The sequence below is a fragment of the Hydra viridissima genome, unplaced genomic scaffold (genome assembly GCF_058129835.1).
Source record: "Hydra viridissima isolate aposymbiotic clone 2 unplaced genomic scaffold, HvirCarnegie_v1 scaffold_3, whole genome shotgun sequence".
NCBI classification, from domain to species: domain Eukaryota; kingdom Metazoa; phylum Cnidaria; class Hydrozoa; order Anthoathecata; family Hydridae; genus Hydra; species Hydra viridissima.
This window is the reverse complement of record NW_028324302.1, coordinates 12157344-12171786: the sequence shown is the minus strand read 5'-3', so window position 1 is coordinate 12171786 and position 14443 is coordinate 12157344. Positions and strand designations below refer to the sequence as shown.

Below are 14443 nucleotides of genomic sequence, written 5' to 3'. Positions count from 1 at the left end.
ACGGTTTTTGAATATTGCTATTTTGTCTAAAGGTTCTACATACTGTCATAATGATATGGATTAAAAATTTGCTATTTTAAAAATTTCTCTGCTGAGTTATTTTTAAAGCAATATGGCGAAAAAAGTGAAAAACCCTAAAATAACGTGTGTTTGAACCCCTAAAACTTGATGTGGGCAAATTTTTTTTGTTTTTTAAATTGTATTATTGGAAAGACCTTATTTCATAACTTTAGAAACAATAAAAACTGTCTTGGAGAGATCTTTCCTATGAACGAAAAAAAATCTAGTTTTTAGAAGTTAAGTTAGGTCTGCAAAGTCTTTGATATTTTAAAAACGATATTAAGGTCCGTATATTAACTATTGCCATGTAGAGGTAATTTTAGTAAGTATATTATTATTCTACGGACATATCTCTCTAAATTAATTTCAAATATTTAAGTTTATCACAAACATCTAATATTCGAAGACGAAAATTAGAATAGATGTTATAATAAGAGCTATTTTAAATTTATCCTGACATGTCTGTTGAACAAAACTTAATTACTTGTTGTATTGGAAAATTCGATGGAAGTTTATGTCATTTAAGTACTTATTCTCGAAAAAAGGGTTTTATTGACTTTTGCTCAAAACTTTCGAACGAGGAACAGAGTTTGATTGTGAGGCAAACTTATAATTTAATTAAAAATATTACTTTAATTTGTTTCCACCACAAATCACTGCTGTTGGTTAAATACACGCATTTACAGCGCCATTGTTTAAACCCTTTTGGTATGGCCAATCGTTGCTCAGTTAAAGGCTTGAGATGTATTGACCAAGAGACTGCAGACTGTCTTTCGGATTTAACAAATAAAGTTTTTTGTCCAGGTCAAAAGTTGTGTCCAAATTGCTGCAAAGCTTATTCAACCACAAGCTCTTCAAGTAAAAAAATGGACAATATTGATGACATAGATGACATATTTTGTTCAACTGACACTATTAATGCTAGCCTTTCTGAGCTTGGAATTTCACCTTTAAGAAAACGTGTTAGTAAGAGAAATCATGCTTGTTATAAAAAAACCAAAATTTCGAAAGTGCAAATAACAGTTTCAGAAAAAATAGCTGTTGTTAGTGGTTTATCACCAGATAATAGTGTCCTACCACTAAGCAGTGCAAGTGTAGATTGTGAGAATTGCATTGACTGGTCAGATTTGATATTAGAATTGAAAGATCTAGAATCAGTAATCCTCGTGAAAAAGTTCAAGTTTTAACTCTTATACCAAACAGTTGGTCAAGAATAAAAATATGTAGTGAATTTAAAGTATCAGACAGAATGGCTAAAGCAGCAAAAAAGTTAAAAGCAAAAAGTGGAATCTTAGCACTTCCAGAAAGAAATGGAGCAAAGAAATTGCCAGAACATGTTAAAGAAAAATTTTTGAAATTTTATGAACACGAAGCTTTTAGCAGAACATGTCCAGGGAAAAAGGATTTTGTATCTGTAGGCATTGGTGCAAAAAAAGTGCATATGCAAAAAAAATTACTGTTAGTTAATTTAAAGGAACTTTTTTTGGAGTAGAAAAAAGAAAATGGACTAAAGTTGGATTTTCTAAATTCTGCGAGTTACGTCCAAAATGGTGTATAACTGTTAGATCTTCAGGTACCCATTGTATTTGTGTATATACTATTCACCAGAATATAAAATTAATGCTTGCAAGTAGCCCAGTTACAGTAGACTATAAATGTCTAATTGAAAAAATAGTTTGTGATATTGAATCTAAAGAATGTATGCTTCATCATTGCGATAAATGTCCAGGGGAAGAAATGTTAAAGGCTTATCTTGAAGAGCAATTTAAAGACTTTGAATCTGATGAAACTATAACATTCAAGCAATGGATAAAAGTAAATCATGAAACTTTAGAATCTTTGCAATTACCAGTAGGCGACTTCATAGATGATTTATTTTCAAAAGTATCTATTTTATCTAAGCATCATTTTATTGCCAAAAACCAAAACAACTATTTGCGGTTATTGAAAATTGAACTGAAATCAAATGAGTTGATCATTTTGATGGATTTTTCTGAAAACTATTCATTTGTTGTGCAAGATGCTGTTCAAAGGTTTTACTGGGGAAACAGCCAAACAACTTTGCATCCTTTTGTTGTTTACTACAAACTTAATGGCATACTTAAAAATAGATGTTATTGTGTTATCAGTAATTGCATGCATCACGATACTATTTCTGTTCATGTATTTCTTAGTAAATTATTAACTGAACTTAAAACATTTTTATATTTTGAACTTTTTCATTATTTCAGTGACGGTTCAGCTGCACAGTACAAAAACTTCAAAAATTTTATGAATTTATGTCACCATTATACTAACTATGGTATTAGAGCAGAATGGAATTTCTTTGCAACTAGTCATGGAAAATCTCCCTGTGATGGAATTAGAGGAACTGTGAAGCGTTTAGCAGCACGTGCCAGTCTTCAACGGCCAATTGATAATCAAATTTTAGTGCCCTTAAATTTATATGATTTTTGCAAGGAAAGTATCACGGGTATTTCATTTATTTATGTTGATAGTGATGAAGTAGACAATATTAAAGACAATCAATCAAGAGAAACGATTTAGTACTGGAAACACAGTTGCAGGTACTCGAGATAATCACAAATTTGTACCTGAATGAAAATCGGGTTTGTGTCAGTCGTATTTCAAATGACAATACATCTTTTATTGCAAACGTTAATGAGAGTTACAACAACAACTCAACCAAATTAGTTTCACTGTCTGATCTTAGTCCTGGAAATTTTGTTGCATGTATTTACGATGCACATTAGTGGATTGGACATGTTTGTGAAATTTCAGAAGAACAGGAAGATGTTTTCATTGATTTTATGCATCCTCATGGTATGGCTCAGTCATTTTACTGGCCTAGCACCAAGGACATATGTTGGGTTCCTGAGCAGCATGTTATTGCAGTCATTCCAAATCCAATCAGTTCTGCAACAGGTCGATATTACAATTTACCGTCAATTGTTGTTTCAGACTGTAATTCCAAATTTGAAGCTATTTTAAATATGTAATTTGGAATCAAGTTGATTATAGTTTCGTACAACTGAATTTTTTCTATCACAAATTTTTTTTTTGTAGATAAGAAACAATATATTAACATAAAAATATTTGTTTTTAGTTTTTTGTTGCAGAAAATGTGTTGTAAAAGCTGTATTGTTTAACTAGATTTTGCATCTATAACCAGGACCGCATTTGTGACAAGTTGGATTGATGGTGCTCTTAGGCATATGAATAATCGTCGTCTAAAATTTCGTAATAAAATTTAAAAAAATACATATATAACAAAAAAACAAGTGCCCCTTTTTGGTTGGTGCCCATAGTCAGTTGCCTCAACTTCTCTAGTATTTTAAATTGCCAATAACATGCATTTATCCGCAGTATTTTATAGATAATAAGATAATCTCTTCAATAAATCTGTTGTAAGTTTTTTTCTTTTCCTTGGCGTAGTACCATTTTCAAGAGATTAAAATAGCTCTTCTAAATCTTGAATTTAATGGCTATATATTCTAGTTTTTATTGTCATTAATAGGTCTCTACTTAAAGTACCATTAGATTCTTTTAATTTTCTTAACATAAAATCAATTGCTAATTGGGCTGTTGCAAGATTAGCAGCGTTTCTACTGAAAGCTTCAACAATTAATTTAATAGGCTTTAGCGTATTGTCAAATCATGTTCCATATTAATATTTTCTTAAAGTGCACACTTCCAATACCTTGAAGAGTTTCTTAAATGATACAAAATTGTTTTATAATACATTAGAAAATATTATAATTTATATTTTGTCTCTTTCTGGATTGGATTTACTCAACTATTTTGTAATTGACAGTTTTGATCCAACCGTTAATTTTATGAACTTTTTTTACCGTGGGTTGCCCTAGCAATAATATAACTACAGCATTATCTAAGCATGCTATTATGCATCACATACAGATGACTAGAGAGGTCAGCGATTCAAAAAACACCCTGATGCGTCCGAAACAAGTCCAGGCATTCAAATCATGAGACTCGCCGAGTCTTAGACCGGGTATTTAGCCACAGACTCGCCGTGTCCGAAAAAAACCGGGTACCCAGACCCGAAAATCCCTAGAAATAACTCAAGCAAATGTTAAAAAATATTTTTTGATCATTAAAATATTTTGATTTTTGGCACAATAAGCTTTGATTTTGATGCAGTATGATAAATCTTTATGTTTAGGACGAAATTGTAAAATTCAAAAAATTTATATATTGACCATGTTTTTTTCGTTCATAAGAAAGATCTCTCTAAGACAGTTTTTATTGTTTCTAAAGTTATGAAATAAGGTCTTTCCAATAATACAATTTAAAAAACAAAAAAAATTTGCCCACATCAAGTTTTAGGGGTTCAAACACACGTTATTTTAGAGTTTTTCACTTTTTTCGCCATATTGCTTTAAAAATAACTCAGCAGAGAAATTTTTAAAATAGCAAATTTTTAATCCATATCATTATGACAGTATGTAGAACCTTTAGACAAAATAGCAATATTCAAAAACCGTTAGTTTTAGAGATATGACCCTACAAATAAATAAAAAAATATTTATGCGTTTGTAAAGATATTTGGCGAACCATAGACTAAAATGTAGGCATAATATGAAACTCGTAATAAATTATTTGTGATCTGCACCTTCGGTTTACTAAGAAACCACGTTTTTAAGATATATTATCCTTTCATTGCAAAAATATAGGACCCCAAAAATTCAATTTTTAGCTACTGACAGATATTGAAGTTTGGGTAAGCTTTACAAAAAGTACCACAAAATCCGAAATAATAATTATTTTGATCTGAAATTTTGGCAATGTTTATGAAACATGTTTAACAACATACTGACAAAACTTTATCAAAATCTGAGATGGTAGTGCGGGGACCTTAGGACCATTGGCGTGGAATGACCCTAATTTCTTCTTAGTTACAAAACTCTTTTTCATTTTGTGGGTAGAATTTTAAAAGATACCAAAAGAATAGTGTTGCGTCATAGAGGTGCCCTCCTTCTTTCCGAAATTTATTTTTGGGCGTAAATTTGTTATAATTCTATAATATATTATATAAAGGTTTTTTTGGGGATATAATATATTCAAAAATATTGTTCGGAGTAATCTCTAGGTTATATTTCTATATCATTATTTTAAAATTTTAAAGCGCCAAAGGATTTCATTAACGTTTGACTGTTTTGTTTCTTATACTCACGGTATATTGATCTTTACTTAATAAAATTACTAAATTTAAGGTTATTTTCAAACGTGTCCTTGTAGCTAATTTATGTCCACTTTCACCTTCCCCCCCCCCTTCTGACCTCTTCCCCTAAACTCACACAGATACACACACACACATAAACACGCACATACACTTACATCCGGAGGTTTTTGTGGCTTGAGGATTGCCCTAAGAAATTACTTTTCGGACCCAGGAATTTATTTTAATTGCTATTCGTTTAATAGTTACGTCATTTGTAAGGATGATTATCACATGATAAACAAATGATCAGCTAAGTTTTTGCGCTAATTTATTTATAAGAATCTGTAGACAGTAATAAGAATCTGTAGACAAAAAATAGCGTCTGGCAAAGACCACCGTTTTTTCTAAAAAAACTTTCTTTAGTAAATCATCATGATTTACTTAATAATTACTTTGGTATATTTCGGCAGTTCATTTTGCTTCCATATAGGTGACGAACCATGCTATAAACCGATATTCGATCGAGATATCAAAAGCGTAATGTGAGTCTAAGTCCTGTTTCTCCAATTATCTAGTCATATATTTCTATGTAGCTATTTATTAAGTTTTGCTTACATTTTTTTAAAAATAGTTAATTTTTATATTAATTTACACGGCCAATATTGAAGAAGCTTTTTTCTAGCTTTTTTCTGTACAAATGATTATTTAAGCTGTATAATCATTGAAGAACTGTAAAAGGTTTAATTACAGGCACTTATTTCCAAAAACTCTTGTAGAAAAGAAGCATTATGTTTTAATGTAGTGAAGCAAACAGTGACTTGATGCATGGATTTACAGGAAGTTTAAAACCAGAAACAATCAAGCCCAAAAACTACTACTGAAAAAAGATGGTTGAAAACTTAATTACTCTTGCTGAAAATTAATTCAAGAAAAAGTGAAGTAGCTTTGAATCTGACTTTTATTTGAATTACAAAGTCAAAAGCAGTGTCAGTATAACAAAATAATGTCTGTGTAGTGGTAATTTGTATGGTAGACAATCAGTGAAAAACCTTTTTTTTTTTAGGGTTTGTTAAGACATTTTTAAATTGGGCTTTTGAAGGGAAGGAAAAATTCTCTGAAGTGATAAATCCAAGTTCCAATAGTTTTTGTAGTTGAATCAGTTGTAAGATGGTTCAGCTACATAAAGTTTTTTTTATACAAAATAAGTCATGATTATAAGTCAACTTCTGTAAAAAGTTTTAACTGTAAAAAGTTCTGTAAAAAGTTTTAACAATAACATAAAAATTCATCTAAGGAAAACTAAAATAAAATCATTCCTAATTTTTGCACACTACTCTCTTTTTGTGTCTGTGCATATATAGTTTTTTAATTTAGATTAACTGCAAGACCTCATGAAACCTTGAACTTAAATGATTTACCAAAGAATTTTGATTGGCGCAATGTTGAAGGAAAAAGCTATGCAAGTACTACTAGAAATCAACATATTCCTCAATATTGTGGCTCCTGTTGGGCACATGGAACAACTAGTGCACTTGCTGATCGAATAAATATAATGCGAAAAGGAGTTTGGCCATCTGCCTATCTCTCTGTCCAAAATGTTCTGGATTGTGGTAAGTGTTAATATTAAAGGATACTCTTTGATCTTTGTTTTAAGTATTCTTTATCAATTTTTATTCATAACTGGAAATTTGAATAATAAATGATTAAATATTTGAATCTCTTGCTTTTCCTTTGTTTTTTATATTTTTAATTATCATTTATACAAAAACCTTTTTGATGAGAATTGTTCGATTTCTTTTTGTGCTGGATTTATTAGAGTAACATAAAATTGTGATAGACTAAAATTTTTTTCAGCAAATGCTGGTTCCTGCCATGGTGGTGGGATGATAGCTGTTTACAAGTATGCATATGACCATGGAATCCCAGATGAAACTTGTAATAATTATCAAGCAATTGATCAAGAGTGTAATTCTTTTAACCAATGTGGCACTTGTTCAACATTTGGCGAATGTTACTTTTTAACTAATTATACAAGATTTATGGTTTCTGAATATGGTTAGTATAACTGTTTTCAGAATTTCAATAAGGTTATTAGATTTTTAACTTTAAAAAAAAATTCCAGTTAACACACATTGAATATTATTATAAAGAAATAGGAACTTTTCTTAATTAAGGAGATATATTTTTAAAATTATCAAAGTAAAAAATCTTTTGGGTACTTGCAATATTATTACCTTTCTTATAGGTTTGCTTATATGTGTTTTAATTTAGGAGAGGTCACAGGCCGGGAAAATATGATGGCAGAGATTTTTAAACGTGGACCAATAGCATGTGGAATAATGGCCACTACCAGTTTTGATAAGTATAGTGGTGGTGTTTACTCTGAGTATGCAGAACCATTTGAAAATCACATTATTTCAGTCCATGGTTGGGGTGTAGATGAAAATGGTATTGAGTTTTGGATTGGCAGAAACTCATGGGGTCAACCTTGGGGTGAAAATGGATGGTTTCGAATTGTAACTTCCCTCTATAAAAATGGTCAAGGAGGTATGTACAACCTGGGGATTGAAAACGACTGTGCTTTTGCTGTTCCTATTCTTCCCAAAAATTGGGAAGTGTAAGAAGTACAACAGTAACCTGTTGTTTGATCGCTGTCATGTTCATTATCATTGTATATCTTAGTTGTTTTTATAATTATTTTGATTTGTAGAATTTACTTTAAAGCACATTGTATATTAGGATTTGTTTTGAATAAAAAACAAGGTTTTTAAAGTAGTTTTATTAACTTAGTTTTAGCAACCTTTGACAATATAAACATGTTACTAAGAGACCTATCGCATTATTTTTACCCATCTAAGGTTGATGTTGTAAGATAAATACGTACGTATTTATAACTTTCTCTTACTTTACGAAAAAAAAAATCAAACTAGATGCTAATATTTGTAAACATTTTGTCATTGTTTAAAAATTTGAAGTATGCTTATTTAAGAATTTTTGATTTCATTTTTTATTTTTACGAAGATAAAATTATAAAATTACACATGGATTTATTTTAAGTATTTTAACATTCAGTAAAAAATTGTCCAATGAATTAAAGTGTTTGGCATCTTGTACTAAATGCACCAGTCCATGGATGTTGTAAATTATTATTTCAGGTCGAAACAAGCTTTAAGCAAACTTTGTATGTAATCAACATATTTTGACAGTAATTCATCAAGACGAATAGTTGTTCAAACACAAAAAAGTATAATTTGTTGTTTATGCAATATTATGGTCTGTTTTCGACATATAAATGTCGAAAATAGACCATATATGTATAAAACTCGTTGAACTTCTGTAATTTTCCAGCATTCAAAATCACAAACTGCTCTTGGCATATGAGCAAATTGTAAACATATTTGTTCTTAGATAAAGCAATTTTTCTGATAAGTGCAATACTATACGCGGAACAAGGCGTGTTTTTAAAAGCCATTTAACAAATACAAGACATCACATTTGTAAAAATAGGAACAAACTTAATATTCAGTTTAAAGTTACAATTAAGCAAGAATTTAACCTTTAGTTTTCAATTATATACTTACCATTTTTCTACAACATAAAATACTAGTTTTTCAAGGCGAATTGAATTCTCCTCTGCGTAACGTTTTACCAAATCCATACTCATTTTGCTTAACTTAACAACGGAGTTGTGGAATACTTGTTGCTTGCTAAATAAACTTCTTCTTTTAAAATGCGCTAAAAGTTTGATGTTGGTCCAGCTTGTACATTTTGAGAGTTTCTTATAAGTGGCACATAGTTGACATTATTGGTATCCAAGTATACAATGACTTCATTAGTGTAATTTGAGCTTGCGAGATCGGCCGTAACAAATTTTTTTGCAATGTTAGTTGATGATTGAAATTAAGCACTGACGAAAAAAGTAAATCTTCTTATTAACTGCTCTTAGCTTCTTATTGTGTGCATAGTTGTACACAATTACCCCAATAGTCAAATCATTTACTAGCTCATGTTCATATTATATCTATTAACATATTTGATTCATATCAAATTTTTCAACATTTGTTTGCCTAATTTCATTAGAGTTGTTGACGAAATCACGAAAAATTGAACGAAAACAGAGACATGAAGTTTACAACTTTTAGTTGTAGCATCAGTCATAATTATTTTAGTAATTATTGCAGGATTATTACTACTATATTTAAAGACAATGGATTATCTTTAAAAACAAAATAATCTGTTTCAGTTATTTCACTAAAAATAACTTGATCAACTTTTTGAAATTTTTTTTTATTAGTCGAGTAGTTGATCACGAAAGTCTAATAAAAAAAAACAAACAACTTTAAATGATACAAATAAAACTTTATTTATGTGACAAAAGAATACCTGTAAAAGCAAAATTTATTTAGAAATTAATTCAGAAACTAAAAAATTGCCTATTGTAAAAATCTGTAAAATATTGAATTATATTTAATTTTATATTTATATATTTCTAAAATGCTTTTAAAGGATTCTTTTAAACACGTTTTTAGAAATAGATTTTAAAACGTATATTATTATTTTATATTATTGTGTTTACGAAATAGAATTAAAAAGAACAGAATAAATTCTCACTTACAATTATTTTTTTAAACAATATAAAATTCTAAGTAGGTTCTACGAAATTATTTAAGATTTATGAAGAGTGCAAAGAAAACTATTTCCAATGTGAATGCTAAAATTCGCGCTAGTTAATAGTCTGATGTGCTGGTCGAACAAAGTCTGATCTGCTTCACCAATTCTTCACTGGGGCATTAATGGCTTTCTCTCGGTACCCAGACCTGGCAAAGTGATGAACCCTCCGAAACGCCATTTCTTGCCCGCTGTGGCATCCCATGAATGGAACTCCTTCGCACATTTACAGATTTGCGAGAATGGGCTAGCCATATTGGACCGGTATATCCTTGTTGACTAGGAAGATATCGAATTAAAAACGACAGTTGATAACATCATGAATAACTTAACAATTATAGTTGTTAGGTTATCAGAGAATGAGAAAAAACCCAAACCTATCAAGAAAAATCAAACTAGAAGCCACATTTTTCATGTACTGAACCGAACCAAAGTTGTAAGTATTTTTGGAGTTATGTATTATAGAGATGTTTTCTAAACATCCTACCAACACTTCTTGGAAACATATTATGAGAATCAGACAATCCTTTATGAGCGATTTCAGCATTAAAGTCTCTGCACTAATTTATTCTGATGTTTCATGTTATTTTTTTGTAAAGTTAGAATTTGATCGATTGATTGTGGAAAGCAAAAAAATTCACAAAGTTTAGATTCAATTATAATTCAGGTGAATCAAATGACGAATGCGAAATGGAACGATTCTACTTAAACTTTCATACTTTTGTTGAGACCTTTAAGTATATAAAGTAGTATAAAAATATTATTTCGGGTTTAGGTTCTCATTTTATCAAAAAAAAGCACACTCTGAATAAGAATTTGAAGAACTCCACAGTTGAAAATAGCTTTGGTTTTAGCTTACGCCAGGGAATATGTAATAAAATATTTGAAAAACAGCTCGCCCATCCCCCTGAGTTTATTGGGTACTAACGCTTTCACTGTTCAAATAAGTTCACTAAATTTTAACCATATGTTTATGATGTGTCTCTTTGCCAAAAACACAATTAGAAGCCTCGGAAACAAGTAAAAAACATTTTGAATGGGAAAGAAGATCTGTGTTTCAATTTTTTTCCTAAGAATAATTTCTTTATGATCTCCTCATCAGTTAAATCTTGAGTTGTTCCTGGTTTATCAATGTCTCTATCAAAAATACTGATGACGTCACACCATTCACAAGTATTAATGCTAATTTCCGGAAACTCTCCAACTTTGCCTGTAATTTGATCATCTTTTTCACAATTTCTAATCTTAAGTTTCTACATATTACTATTAAACTTATGTATGTTTGACTTTAACATAAAATCTGTGACTTTAACATGGAGTAAGGTAAGTATGGGTATTAAGGCCCACCTTTGTCGAATGCGCGGTAAAGAAATGCTGATTTTTTTTTGCTGCCAGTGATAAAACCAGATAACTCTAATATTTTAATGTCGAAAAAAAGTTTCACAATTTATTTTTTCCCTAACTTTGGATTAGTGGGCCTTATTACCCGCCTTATAAAATATTCTTTGGAAGAAGGCAGAAGTGTTAAACTTCTGTCTTCTTCCAAAGAATATTTTATACTCCATGTTAAAGTTTGAATGTTTGCTAAGGTAAGTATTTTTCACCTACTTCTTTTGCAGCTTGATATGGTTGATCATAAATAATTGATTGATGGACCTTCATGCAACTTATTGCTCATTTTATATAGGAACCATGTAGGAACATAAATTTGAACAATATATGTTATCAAAATATTTAAGCTATGGTCTAGAATAAGTATTCGCACATAAAGAGACGTCAATCATATTGTTAACTAATGATCCAGGGGTCCATTTTTCCATCTTCAGTATTTTACACTCACTATGGCAATTCTAATGTAATATTTTAATGTAATTCTCATGTAAAAGTTTCTGATCACAGTTCAAATTTTCTAAAAAGTTTTTTTATAAATGTGTTATGATATGTTAAGAATTAGAGACTTTATTATACCGAAATTCACAACTAAATAAAATTCTTAACTCGAAATCCGGGACGATACCGAAACGAGACGAGACGAGACGTCCAGGACAAAATAGGAGCTTTACAATTTCCCGGAACTTGCATCTTTTTAACGGGACTAATGAGACATAATGAGACATACTAATTAATCCTTATTATGAAATTCAAATAATGAATTTCTGTCACACTTACCATTACTTATTTCAGCTGGTATTATTGATATTGTTATACCATCTATATAAACACAGCTTTATAAAAACTAATGGTAGCAACTAAAATCAAGGGAAAAAAAACATTTTTGGGATAGTATTTAACTCTTTAAATTTTGTTTACCGCTGAGGTCAGTATTCACTTCAAATGCAAGTTTGTTTTACACTCATATTTAAGGGAAAGGTTATCCAAAGTGTCTTTAACTTTTTTGATCTATAAAACATTTGACTTTTTTTAAAAAGTGTACTTTTTGCAGAGACTAACAATAGAGCATGATGTTCAATACCTAGTTCTTTTATTTTTTCTCTTTTCCTTTGCTCTCCAAGGACCACCCATTGTTTATGGGGTTTTCCAGAACCAAAATGGCTACTTTAATTGGTCATAAGATTTTCTTGAAGCCATTGGTATTCTTTTTCTATAAAAGAATCATAATTTCTACCACATTGTTTTAGTTTTTTTCTTCACTTTTGAAATAAATCAATCTAAAGTAGCATTAATTTATGTTCACTTTACGAACTTCTTCAGCTTTATTTGATTTCGTTAAGTAAATCGTTCCAAAATCGTAATTTATCCACTCCTAATTCACGTATATTCGGGATAAGATCTAATCTTTTTGTTGTTGTTGTTTTTAAAATCATTAATATATATCAGAAATACTTTTGAGTACTTTATATCATTTTTTCACTTTACACTGTTTAACATTTTATGTTATTACTTCTTTGACAATTATCACCTTAAGTTTCCTAAAATGTTTAAGTAAATAATATTACTTGTATTTTACAGGAAACACTGAAGTTGTTAAGTAATGCTATTTCAAATATGTAGTACTTTTTGAATAGTAAATCATTATTCAAATAAAAACATTTTAACAATTAAACACATTAAATTAGAATGATCATTTATTTTCAAATAAATGATCATTCTAATTTAATATTATTTAAAAAAGGGCACTATTTTTACCAAAAAATTGTGAGGGGTTTAGTGGCATTTTTTTGTTGTTTTGAGTCACAGTGCGTCATTTCTGGGTGGCAAAATAAACTTGGTTGGCAAAAAATTTTCTTCATTGCGAAAGCGCGAGTTAGATATCTAGTTAATATAATTGATCTGTCTCGTAACGTTTCGTAATTATTCGGGACACAGTTTTTAAATTCCGAGAAAAAATTTATATCCCGATTTATACCTTTATTCCGGGACAAACGTTTCCTTTGTCTCGTTATTTTATTCCGGGAAATTTCTCGTCTCGTTACGCTTTTCCCGGTTCATTTCGAGAATACGATTCCGAGACGCAGACCCTTAATACTACTTATAAGTTTTTTTTTACTTGTGGATTTTTCTAAAACTAAAACTGATGCAATTGTTTGAACAGTAACCAGTCTTGATAGTTCAAGCATAAGAGCATTTCCTAATGCAGCCCCACTAATGCACTCCATTTTTAATGCAGCTCCACTGAACTACTTATAGATTTAGCTCAAAACCTTTTGGTTGGATATAGTTAGTAATAACTCGAGAAATACTTAACGAATTAATCCAAGTTTTTTTTTTTATATTGAAGTTTATTGTATCACTTAAAGTTTTTAATCAGTTTGTGCAGATTTCAAGGAAACGTAGAAAGTAATGGAACTTTTTTGATATTAGGTGCCATAATGGCCTGGATCTTGCTTTCAGTGATCTTTTTCGATACTGCAATCCATTTTTGATTAAATCTTCGTCATTTTTCGCTGATTTTTTTCTTTTCACCAAGATTCTTTTTGTGAGTGCCCAAAAACTCTCGATTACACTCTGCTCATGACAGTTAAGAGGATATGCATCATTCGGGAAAATTTCAATGCCATTTTGATTGTACCACTCCTTTGTCTTCTTGAAGCAGTGGATCGTTGCGAAATCCGGCCAAACGATAACTGCCTTGCTGTGCTTGTTAATAAATGGTAAAAGACGTTTCTGCAGACATTTAGTGATGTACAAATCGGAAGTCAAAGTCTTTCGAATGACGAATGGAGCACTCTTAAGGCCACAAGAGCAAGTTGCTTGCCACACAAGGATCTTCGGAGCACACTTTTCTGTCTGAATATACTTAACTTTTTGCTAACGTAGACACCTTTTGACTGATAATAATATTGATGACCGGGCAACTGTGAGAAGTCCATTTTGCAGAACGTTTCGTCGTCCTCAATAATGCTTAAATTTTCTCTGCTGAAAAGTTTGATGAGCTTCTTTACGCGGTGAATTACTTTTAATTCTCCACCAATTGATCGCTTCCTAATTTTTTTCTTGGTGTAAGCTTTCAAATCCTTGTTCTTGAGTGCTTTTCTGACAAGGAAACGACTGCATTCGAACCTTTTGGCGAAA

General features: G+C 30.5%; 1 protein-coding gene across 1 annotated transcript; it reads left to right on the top strand.

The window, feature by feature from the left end:
• The first annotated feature begins 5564 nt into the window (after positions 1-5564).
• LOC145202356 (cathepsin Z-like) lies at positions 5565-8014 on the top strand. Its single transcript, XM_090082223.1, has 4 exons — positions 5565-5784; positions 6617-6852; positions 7097-7297; positions 7514-8014. The coding sequence occupies exons 1-4, from the start codon at positions 5675-5677 to the stop codon at positions 7861-7863; spliced, it is 897 nt and encodes a 298-aa protein (XP_089938349.1). The 5' UTR covers positions 5565-5674; the 3' UTR covers positions 7864-8014.
• Positions 8015-14443: the final 6429 nt, after the last annotated feature.